Here is a 12,832-nt window from a genome sequence, read left to right on the forward strand (position 1 = left end):
AATAGGACATGTCCTAGATCATCTTTAAATTTCAGTTTAAAAATAAAGCTGTCAAGTATTTGTGTGCTAGATGAAAAAGCAGCCAGTATTTAACTTACGTGCAAAATAATAAAATAATTTGCACCCCTTGCATTGTAACATGGTTTGTACGGAGAACATTTACTCCTGTTTTTGCCTTACTTTCCTCAATGACTCAGGCCCTACATGTCTACATGTAGGAAGACATTTTGAAAGGAAAATGCTGGGAGAGTGAATGGGAAAGTGAATAGGAGAGAGGATAGAGTGTTCCTAATGTGCGCGGATCTCAAAAGTTGGAGATCACATTTATCCATTGACAAATAAAGTTCCCTCTCCAGTTATATAGGAAAGAGTTTTGAAAAATTACAGTAGAGGAGGATAGTTCAGTAGGTCATTGACAGAACGTGTCCTCGGGAATGATGGTGTTCTAGGCATTGGCTTAAGTAGGCACATTTGCCTGGACTTAGCGCACTACATAGTTGTATATGGTGCGCACACACATTCTATAGATAGGCTCAATCAAAACATAACAATGTTTATGCACTAAGATATAAAAAATCATCATCATCAACACTTATTTATATAGCGCCAGCAGATTCCATAGTTCTTTACAATTGGGAATAAACAGTAATAAAACAATACTGGGTAATACATACAGAGAGGTAAGAGAGCCCTACTTGCAAGCTTAAAATCTATTGGACAATGGTTTGATACACAAGGGCACGTGCTACATCATATTGCATATTTGTCCAGCTAGAATGCAAAGGTAAAAAGTATTGAGAGGGCTGTATGATCAGTCACACAGCAATGTTGGTCAGAGGGTTGTTGTCTTGTGTTAGCTGTGTAGAGGGTGTAATAGGGTAACCTAGGCAGATTAAGGGGGTGGTTGGGGAATAGTATACGCTTGTCTAAAGAGGTGGGTTTTCAGAGAACACTTGAAGGTTTGAAGACTAGAAGAAAGTCTTATTGTGTGAGGGAGGGAATTCCACAAAGTGGGTGCAGCCTGGAAAAAGTCCTGTAACTGAGAATGGGAGGATGTGATGAGAGTGGAAGAAAGACGCAGATCTTGTGCAGAACGGTGTTGAGCTGGGAGATATTTTGAGACAAGTGAGGAGATGTATGTTGGTGCAATTTTGTTGACGGCCTTGTATGTTAGTAGAAGAATTTTATATTGGATTAGTTGAAAAACAGGCAACCACCGCAGAGACTGACTGACTCGGCAGACATAAAACGATTTGCCAGGAAAATCAATCTAGCCGCCGCATGCAATATCAATTGTAGGGGCTCGAGTCTGATTTTGGCAGATGATGAGTACATGAATTAAAGTTTTTGCAGTGTCTTGTGTGAGATATGTACGTGTACTGGAAAAGTTTTTTAGATGTATGCAGCATGATGTAAATATAGAGTTGATGTGGGGAACAACGGATAATTGCGAGTCAAGGATTACACTTAGGCAGCGAGCTTGCAGGGTGGGATTTATGGTCATGTTGTCAACAGAAATAGAAATGTCAGGCTGGAAGCTTCTTTTGTTGGGTGGGAATATTATTAATTCTGTTTTTGAAAGATTGAGTTTGAGTTGGAGAGAGGACATCCAAGATGAATTGGCAGAAAGACAGTCAGTAATGCGAGAAAGCACAGATGGTGAGAGATCAGGAGAGGATAGATAAATTTGTGTATCATCTGCTTAGAGATAATACTGAAATCCAAAGGAGCTTATTAGTTTTCCAAGAGAAGTGGTGTAGATAGAGAGATCAGATGATCTTGGACTGAGCCTTGTGGTACTCCAAGTAATAAAGGAAGCGGAGTGAGGTGGATCCAGAGAAATTAACACTGAAAGAGTGATTAGATAGGTAGGATGAGAACCAGCATAGGACACTGTCTTGAAGACCTTGGGATTGTAGCGTTTGTATGTAAAAAATATTGAGACATATTGAGAAAATATTGAGACATATCAAGGTAATCTGCTGCATGAGAGCTAAATATGCACCTGAATGGACACAATAAATCAAAAACTTTTGGTTAAAGTTTGCATAATCTTTAAATGAGGAAACATTTCTGCTAAATTGCTGGTAATAATTTCAGAAGCCTAAAACTCTTTGTACAGTGTTCACATTTTGAATTGTCACTAGTCTAAATAATTGTTAGGACCTTGAAAGTGTCAATTTAACACACATAGAGTTTTAAAAGAGTTGCCAGGCATAAAGCATGTTCTGATAGTGACTAGGAAAAAATTATATGTCATTTAGATAACCCAACTTCATTTTGAAAACATATTCTAAATAGTAGCATTAAAAGTTAGTCAATCTTGGGGCATGGCTTGGCATCCATTCTAGATGGACATGTGCAGTATTAGCTCCTAAACTGAGCACAGAAAATCACCTGCCATCGGGTTTCCCTTGCCCCTATACCACCAGAATTGGGCTCAAAATGACATCTGCTCCATCTTGAGCCTCATATCGCCTGTGACTTACCCAGACTTCAGCTTGCGGTGTTTGGTGATCTACAAGCAGGCCACTCAATTTCCCCACTTCCATGATCATCTGACTGGACAGATCTAGAGGTAGACGAGTCCCCTGACAACTAAGTGGGTCCTCTGATTTATACTAATGGAACCTCACTTGGCTGTTTCCCACAGTCTTGAACTCTCTGCCTCATTTTCATCATTTATCCTGAGATTGGCTTCCCACTCGAATACATCAATACAAGCAGTGTTTTAGCCCAACGTATAAACACCTCAACAACAGCATTTTTATCTCCCGCTCCTTCAGGGTGGGACATCCTCTGTGACTCTACTCCCTGGGGTCTTTGTCATGGATAGACTGGTATCTGGAGTTAAACATGCCACTGAATCCCCAGATCTGGCACTCGATATCGTTGGGCCAACAATGGTATTATCCTATTGACTTAAGTACCAGACTTATTATCGCAAGCCACCAGATACACGAGTATTTCCCTGGAAACAGGCCTCCACACATCTGTTACCAGTCTTGGTGATAGAGCCTCATCATTGCCATACACTAAAGGGGCTTGTAATGCTTTTCACTTCAGAAGAAGGTGAAATATAGGTATCAGCTGTGATGCCATCTTTTCTTGGGATCCAAGATGTATTTTCCTGGTATCCTCCTGTACATAATAGCGCCTTTAACTGTAAGTGGGGTTTCCTTAATCTCATCCAAACTGCATGATATTCATATGTATCAGCCATTAGTCATTCACCAAATGATACTGCTCGAGCTTCTTTCTAACCACCGTAATTTATTAAATTTATTATGTGACATCCACTACCCCGATCAGGAGAACTCTCTAATGCCCTCTCCATCACTATTTCACTATTGGTAATACCAAAATCTCCTCCATTACCCAAGTTCGCTGCCTAGGTGTCATCCTTGACTTCTCCCTCTCCTTCATCCCCTATATCCAAAATATAACTCATATCCGTCCCTTCCTCTCCATTGATTCCATCAAAACTCTCATTTTCCGCCTTGACTACTGCAACTTCCTCCTTACTGACCTCCCCCCCCGCTCTTGTCTTGCTCCTCTGCAGTTTACACTCAATACTGTAACAAAACTAATCTTCCTCTCTCGCCACTCTACTTTTGCCTCCACTCTCTGTCAAACACTCCACTGGCTCACTCCCCCAGAGTCCTCTTCAAGCTCCTCTCCTACACCTACAAGGCACTCTCCAACTCCACAGACCCTTATCTCTCCAACCTCATTTCCATTCAAACTTCTTTTCACCCTCTACGATCAGCCAGTGACCGTCCCACCTCCCATCTGGTTACATGTATCACGTCAGCATTCAAGATTTTACCCGGGCTGCCCCCTTTTTATGGAACAAACTCCTTTGATCTAACAGGCTATCTTCTTGCCTACAAATCTTTAAAAGAGCCATAAAAAACCCACCTGTTCAGGATTGCCTACCCTTCCTCCATCTAACCTATCCTCAGCCCCTTTCATATCCTTCCTCACTTATCTTCTTACACCTCACCCTCTATCTTCCTCCCCTCCTCATATCTCCAGCCATTTTTCTGCCCTCCCTTCAGATTTCTAACCCCCTCTCTGCTCTAGTCCCCCCTTTCCACTCTCCAATCAGTTTTCTAGTCTCTCTCCCATGACTACCCTTGGTGTTTCCTGTTAGTCTGCCCCTTCCCCTAAATTGTAAGCTCCTGCGAGCAGGGCTCGCTATTCCTTGTGTCCTCCATCTCCTGTCACACTCCTGTTCCTTCCAGCACCCCAGCTTCAGTCCTTGACTCTGGGTTCCTGACTCGGATTCCTTTCATACCCCCTCCATAATCGTCTCTGGTCTAGCTAGTTGCGTCCATACTCATAGGTTCAGGACCACCCTGCTGAAGTTCACTCCCCACCTCTCTTCCTTCTTCCCTCTGGCTCCCGGAATTCTTTATTCACTCATACCTCTCTGCCAGGTCTACCTGTCCTCAACCAGGTTGTCCATTCTAATTGTCTATTTAAATTGTATTTTGTTTTGTTTTTTGTACTTTCCCATATGTCGTGTTTTATTTTCTCCTACGCACTATGGACCCTTTGTGGCGCCATATAAATAAAAGATAATAATAATCTTATCCCTCACAACCATATTCCCGCAATCAGCATCCTACAACACTAGACACAATTTACCCACCCAACAAAAGCACATTTTTCATGTATTTTTTTGTTAAACTCTGCATGTTGGTCGGTGGGGTCTTGACTTCAAACTTGATCGCTCACGTCCAACTTCAACAGCCAGTGCAGTTGCCAGCATAGCCAAGAGCTCCAGAACTTAATGACTTTAAATTATCTATATGACTCTTGGTGTGTCCTATATTCCAATTTATAGAACTTACACACATTTTTCAGTCCCACACAAGGTCTAATCTAGAATAGACATGATCTTAATGGACCCTATCACTACGCATTCACTTGGATAAGCTGAGGTCTACCTTGTGTCCTGATCTGATAATTCAGTTATATCTATAGTATTGGAGATTTTTCCACCTTGCTCTCCATGTCACATATGGAGACTGAATGATCATCTTTTCTTAAAATTACAAATGATTACAGAATTTCAAGATCATAACTCCCTAGCCTATACCACTTCAACACTCAGATGGGAAGCTCACAAGGTTTCACAAAGCGACTATTAGGGCATTCGTATCAGCTTTTCTTTTTATGAAAGAAAACTTTTCTAAAATTGGTCAAAGACCTTGAAATTTAAATTAAGGCTGCCTGCCATCAAAAGTTGCTGAAACGCAAACATATATTAAAGTCTTAGCACTGAAGAACTACAGAACTGTTCTTGGGCTGCACTCTGTGGAATGTCCTCGTTCACACAACAAGACTTTCCTTTAGCCTCCAGACCTTCAAGTGGACCCTGAAAACCCACATCTTACCAAATTCCTGAACCATTTTCTTAACCTCACTAGGCTATTATACCCAATTACAACCCCTATACACATTTCACTCATAACTTAATTTTTTTGTATTTCTATACTCAAGCTACTGAGCCCTAAACCAAGGTTGCTGTGTGACTGTATCATACACTTTGTCCCAATGACTAAGTACTGTTTCCCATTGAAATCTGACTGGATTAACATACAATATGTGGTACTTAAATTTTGCATTAAACTCCCGTTTTCCTATAGATTACAAGCCTTTTAGAAGAACCCTCTAATACACAGTCCTGTTTCATTACTGTGTTTGTTCCCAATTATAAAATGCTGTGGCATATGCTGCCATAATATAGCTAAATGATAATTATAACAACTGCTAATAATGTGTGTATATCTATATATATATATATATATATATATATATATATATATATAGTTTCAAAAGTTTATTCGAATTTAAGATATCTGAGATGAAATTGTAATTGTAGGGGGATTTAGAAATCATATTAAAGGACAGCCTCTACTTAGCCTGAAACAGCTGATAACAGTGCATGGTTGTGCAGTAAATGTATATACAATCTGAATATCTCAAGTTCTGTGAAGATATGGAACTCCGACATGTGTATCTATGAATATTACTAACAAATTATTTATGTATGGCAACCTTTGTTTTAGGTTAAGTAGTTCTTTAAAGCCATCTTCCAGTCATTCCTCTCTCTTATGCTGATTAAGATTTCCTACGCTTTAAATCCAAAAATTCAAAATAGACGGGAGGTAATCCTTTAGAATTAAATGTGACTTCATAAATAGAAGCAAAAATACATTTTTATTTTATATTTATATTTACTAATGAATTGTGAGTTTTCCACCAAACGTGATTTAGAATTGAAGGACAGTCACGAGCATGAATGAGAAAAATAGTAAATATTCAGAATACAGTTAACAAACCTTTGAGGAAACAAAATAATCTATCTCCTTTAGACACAGATCAATGCCAAGAACTGTAATAAAGCAGGTAGGAGCAGTGATAGAAAACTTAACATCCTGCAGAGATGCAAATGTAAAAGGTTCCGAGTAGCTTAAGAATCAGCAAAAAGCAGATACTGAATTAGGTTCAAGTTCACAATTTAATATAATGGGAAGTAATAATCTCTGACTATTTGTCTGAAGAGAAAATACTTGCTCACCTAGACGAGCCTGCTCAAAGTCATCTACAGACTTCAGATTCTTGAAGCTGGAGTTATATTTCGCTCCACAGTAAGTGCAGAGGGCTTGTAAGCCTTGGATATTTTTGCCTTATAACTGGTGGATTCCAGTAGCAAGAGAGAATACATACATTTTTTTGGTATGAACATATTTACTAATAAACTTCAGTAGCAGACAGTTAATAGTTGCAGCTTTAAATAGCACATATATAATACAAGAGTCTTTGTACCTTGGGTGCCTGAATGGCCACTGAAGTAGTTGTGTAATATGTAGCCAGTAAAAAGTTCTAAAGGGTAGCCAAGGGTTAAGACGCAGGAGAATAGTCATCTGGAGCCAAAAGGGTTAAGAGAGTATTCGTACAAAGCCAAAGGCCAAATACAGGTAAATAGTGCAAGAAGTCTCAGGAGCATTGGTTTGGAGAAACTGGTTTAATAAACTGATAGTGTGTTGTTAACAGGAGGCTGTTTATATATGTCTGAAACTATAGGTTGATTTTGAGTGAACAAAGTAAATAGAATCTTCTTCATAGTCTAGCAAATGTATAATATATATATATATATATATATATATATATATATATATATATATATATATATATATATATATATTGTGGGTGGCAAAGGGACTGGCTTGCTACATGCTTCTAAGGGAGGAATAAGCTATTTGGCTGACAGTCTGCAAGTAAAAGCTGCAGTTCAAGTTATATTCAGGTGTAACACTGCACTTGGGCTCAGTTACATACAGGTCTTCGACATATGTGTTACAAAGCGTAAGTGAGAAATATAATTTAACTTGCATGCTTTGAGTTGTCTTCCACAGCAACAGCAGAAGGCTAACAAAGTGTCTGCAATCAAGAGATGTTACAGAACACCTACAGGGAACGCCTTTTAAAGGAAAAGGGGGTATGTTGCCTGTCCATCAAGCCAAGCCTGTAGGAGGGGAGGAGTCTCGTCTGTAAAAACCTGAATGTGCAACTGTGCATTGCTACCAATGCCAGCTAGTGGTCGGTGACCAGTTAGGGAAACTGGGACTAGTAAGTGGTAGGTTGCCTGGTGGCATCCTGACATTTGCTGTTTAAAGTGCTGCTGTTTATTGTGATACAACAATAGAAGCACATAATTTGAAACAAGAAGTTGTCCGTATGACTGATGTCTGCAGGCTGTCCATGTCACAATTGGGTGCTCTTATTACTATATATATATATATATATATATATATATATATATATATAGGTAGGAACACAGTTAGTTTGCAGCAGCAGGCTGCAGACAGGGTTAAGTTTTCCCTAGGTTCCTCTTTGAGCACACACAAACACAGGTGTTCCACATGGGTGTGATTGGTTTACTATGATTTGTTTGTAGTGCTTGGAGTGGAGGATAAAGACACTGTCTGTATGTGTGGGTGGGACCGCCGATGCCAGTAAGTGGCCGGCGAGTAGACAGGGAAGTAATGTCTAGCCAGATGTAGGTGGTGGGGATTTTCATGTACTGTTACTGGATATGATTACTGTACCTGCATTGGAGCATGCTCATTAATTCAAATATCTAAGCTGCCAATCATGTTGCAACAGCACGGTGCATAAAAGCATGCAAACATTTCCAAGAGGTTCAGTTATTGCTCAGACCAAACACCAGAATGGAAAAGAAATGTGATCTAAGTGACATTGACTGTGGAATGATTATTGGTGCCAGATGAGGTGGTTTGAGTATCTTAGCAAACAATGATTTTCACTAACAACAGTCTCTAGAGCAGTGATAGTTAACCTGTGACACTCCAGGTGTTGTGAAACTACAAGCCCCAGCATGCTTTGCCAGTAGATAACTAGCTGATAGCTGGCAGAGCATGCTGGGACTTGTAGTTTCACAAACACCTGGAGTGTCACAGGTTAACTATCACTGCTCTAGAGTTTACAGATGGGTGAGCAAACCAAAACCATACAGTGAGTAGCAGTTATGTGTGTGAAAACACCTTGTTAATGAAAAAAGTTAGAGGAGAATGGCCAGAATGGTTCTAGCTGACACAAAGGTGACAGCAACTTAAATAACCATGCGCTACAACAGTGGTGTGCAGAAGAGCATCTCTGAACACACAGCATGTCAAAACTTGAAATGGATGGGATACAGCAGCAGAAGACCACACTGGGTTCCACTCCTGTCAGCTAAAATCAGGAAACAGAGTTTACAGTGAGAACATGCTCACCAAAACTAGACAGCTGAAGATTGAAAAAATGTTGCCTGGTCTGATGAATCTTAATTTATGCTGTGACATGCAAAATGTTGGGTCACAAATTGGCATGAATAACATGAGCCCATGGATCCATCCTGTCTTGTGTCAATGGTTCAGGCTCATGGTGGTGATGTAATGGTGTGGGGAATGTTTGTCCTGGCACATATTAGGTTCCTTAACACCAAATGAGCATCATTTAAATACCACTGGCAACCTGAACATTGTTACTCACCACAGTCTACCCATCTTCTAGTGGATACTTTCACCAGTCTTACGTGCCATGTCACAAAGCACACGCCTTCTGAAGCTGGTTTCATAAACATGGCGATGAGTTAAGTGTACTCAAAAGGCACCAGATCTCATTTTAATAGAGCTCCTTTGAGAAGTGGTTGAATTAATTATTTGCAACATGAGTGTGCCATAATCTCTCAGGAGCATTTTTAGCACCTTGTTGAATCCATACCACATATAGTTAAAAGTGGTATGGAGGCATAAAGGGTTCTTACACATTACTAGAAAGGTCTAATAAATTGGTCGCTGAGTGTGTGCATATATATTGTAACAAAGGGAGGCATTTAGCTGGCAATATGCAGAGAAAGCATGCAAACAGAGTAAGACATTTGTGCAGTAATGCACCTAGATTGAAGATAAACTAGGTGAAGACTTATGTGTGACAAACAATAGTTTAAAGTTTGGTTAACTTACATAGTTTGAAATGTCCTTCCTCACAGCATACAGACAGGGTGTGTCTGTGTCAAGGCAAACAGAACCACTGCTATCTGGTATCAGGCAGCAACAAAATCCTGATCATGAAGCAGTCAGGACATTTGCAATCCCAAACAGTGACCACTGCATGCCAACAGCAAGGTTGTTATGGACATTTGAAACTCCTGGATAACCAAGTTAGGTCATACATGCCAACTTTCCCGGAATATCCGGGAGACTCCCGAATTCTGGGTAGGTCTCTCGGAATATGGCATTTCTCACGCATTGGAGCTGGCATGGAGGTGTGTGTGGGTGGAGGGGGCGGGGCTTCGTGAATCGCGGCATGTTGGCCCCTCCCCCACTGATGTAATGCCTGTTTTGGGTCTTTTTACCATTGTAAAAAGACCCAAAAGAGGCATGATGTCACTGGGGGTGGGGCCAAAATAATGCGATCCACGAAGCCTGCCCCCTTCTGCCCTCCCCCTTCACCCCTCTTCAGTGATCTCCCGGAGGGAGCCAGCCAAAAGTAGGCAAGTATGGGTTAGGTCCTTTGTAGAATTCTTAGACAAGTGCTTCTTTAATAGGGGTCTTGACAGGGGAAGCAACATGACTCTAGATTGATGGACATAGGAATTATGTCTTCCTTGACATCTCTCCCTGGGATCGATATATCTATCATCTCACTGTAAATCAGAGCAATATTCCTTGGCAGATTTTCTAACCTGCTTCAAATTATTTCAGGAGTAACTACACGATCCATATCATTGCACAGTAACTCTAATACCTGGATAAGGATATCAACAGAAACTAAAGTATAGCCTTTTGTCTCCATTCTGAAGATTTATCTTTGTGGTTCTCTCTTTAACATAAACATCACAATTACTAGTCTATGTTCTTTACAGCAAAAAAAATCTCATTTAAATTAAAGCTTTTATCCTTCTCTGAAGGATTTAAAGGCCTCCCTACCTAGAAATTCAGGAGGATTAATATTGGGTTTTGGAGCAGGAGAACTTTGACCACTTGACAAGTATACACACTGATAACTAGGATCAGTCACTTGAGTGAGCAATTGACCCACCAAAAGTTAGTCTGGGGTGACATCCATGACTATTTTTATTTGCCTTTGTTAATATCATGTATCTGTCCATTAACAGTTGTGCAAAAATTTGAGACCAAGCTAGCATGGGGTATGCCAGTAGCACACGCCTATCAATCACACTAATGCACCCTCACAACTGTCTCAATCTCCACTCTGAACCACATTTGCTTCTCTTGTTTCAGCTATACCCTCTTCCCCTTAGAATATAAGCTCTCTAATGAGCAGGGTCCTTCATACCCTTTGTTTTCATGTCTGCATTTATTTTGTCTTACCTTGTTTGTCCCTGTTTTATGTATGTACTGTTTTCCCTATTGTATGGCGCTGCAAAATACTGTGGGCCTTACAAGTCTACGATGATAATAATAATAATAATAATAATAATAATTAAAGCTTGATGTCCTTAAGGGTACTTGCCCTAATCAAACAGAGCAAGGTCAGTACAAGACAGAATGAAGCTCTACAAAATCACAATATTGAGTAGTCAAAGTCCAGGTGGAAGGAAAATAACAAAAATGGAACTCCCAGGTCACAGCTTCAAAACCCGTTACATTCAGTGAAGGTTTCATGAGCACAGTCTTAATAAGGTGCATTTGTGCCTTCACTGTGTACATTGGTGCCCAGTGTGCTTCACCCACTTTGGTGCATTTGAGAACGCACAGACACTGCTCCGTGGACAGACATAATACCACAGGCATAGAAGATTCTAGAATTGGCATCAAAAACAGTTGTGCATGTACCTAAGTGGGTGCAATAAATAAACGATCCTTATAGAGTTTAACAGAAAGGTCAGTGACACATGCTTGACACTCTAAGGGTTAAATGGCCAGACTCAAAATGTGGTTCCAGTTGATTTTGATCAGCTATTTATAACTGACAAGCATTGGATGAAATAGTGCTGCAGACAAACCTTAATGCCCAACAATTTCAAACTGAAAATCCATCTTTGTGTTTTACAAAGCCTAGATCTGAACAGCTCACCTTTGTGTCAGAACTCAGAATAACTAAGAAACCTTGGTTCTGGACCTACTGGTTCTCTTATATATATCTAATATATTTCTGTATTCTGCCAGATGACAGCATAAGATTTTAATATGCTATAATATAATGTTCAATTTCAACAATAATAATATTGGAGCACCATTTTAGAAATTTGCAATGGGTTCATTTAGCAATTACAGGACCAAAGTAATTAACATTTTCTTTAAGTGTTTAATGCAATGTTAACAGTATGTTGGTTTGTTGCTATAACTGGTCATATTGGATTGTATATAAAGCAACAATTTCAAGAGTTTTCCTCTCAATATTTCTAATGGTAATACCATGTCAATCAGATAATCTCTTACAGTAATATGAATCAAGGCTAGTAATAATGATAAATAGAAATTAAGCTTTATATGCTTAATACTTAGCATTTCCTTACCTGAACATTTGCTAATATTGTGCATTGAAGTTTGTCCTTTTAGGGTCACCATACATGTGTACCTGTCCTCCTTTATCCAGCTCTCTCTGCTTATATTCAGTGTACTCTTTCCAGAGAATAAACCATCTTCACCTTTCCAGGCTTTGAATCCAGAGTTAGTTGCATCATGACGTAATCCATTCTTAAGCCAAAGAACAGAGGCCTCATTGGGTTTAAAGTCAGATACAAGACAAGTTACAGGCACAATGCTCAACTGCGAATTATCCTCACAAGTAGCCAGTAAGACCTCAGTGTGGGGATGTGTAACAGTAACAGTTGTCCTCTTGCAGCCTGAAAGTAAAACAAATACATTTTTAGTCTGAGAGAACCATGTAAACCGGATCAGCCGCATGGTATAGCAAATGTTATATAATGTCATGCATCCCAAGTTCTAAGAAGATTACATTATATATAGGACCCCATAATGTATAGCAAAGCATAGGGATAGTATAAGTCATTGTGGAGTCCTGGGACTATATAAGCCTGGTGTACATTATTCCCTGTCATATAGTATATAGAGTTAAATATACTGTTCTATATATCATAATGTGAATGTCAAACAAGGAAAGTTGCTTGTATGAGGTAGTCTTCTTATACATATGTGTTTTATTTGCACAGATGGTATACCAAGTATAAGGCGCTATATATATATATATATACGTATGTGTATGTATGTATGTATGTATGTATGTATGTATGTATGTGTATGTATGTATGTATGTGTATATATGT

At 39.6% G+C, this 12,832-nt stretch overlaps 1 protein-coding gene across 7 annotated transcripts in view; it reads right to left on the reverse strand.

The window, feature by feature from the left end:
• LOC142157993 (uncharacterized) overlaps positions 1–12,832 on the reverse strand; it is a 459,198-nt gene that overhangs the window by 17,945 nt on the left and 428,421 nt on the right. For all 7 annotated transcript variants that reach the window (XM_075211541.1, XM_075211511.1, XM_075211503.1 and 4 more), the window contains one exon: positions 12,062–12,391. In XM_075211541.1, coding sequence (XP_075067642.1) covers positions 12,062–12,391 — 330 coding nt within the window. The remainder of the gene's footprint in view (positions 1–12,061; positions 12,392–12,832) is intronic.

The sequence above is a fragment of the Mixophyes fleayi genome, chromosome 1 (assembly GCF_038048845.1).
Source record: "Mixophyes fleayi isolate aMixFle1 chromosome 1, aMixFle1.hap1, whole genome shotgun sequence".
Classification (NCBI taxonomy): Eukaryota; Metazoa; Chordata; class Amphibia; order Anura; family Limnodynastidae; genus Mixophyes; species Mixophyes fleayi.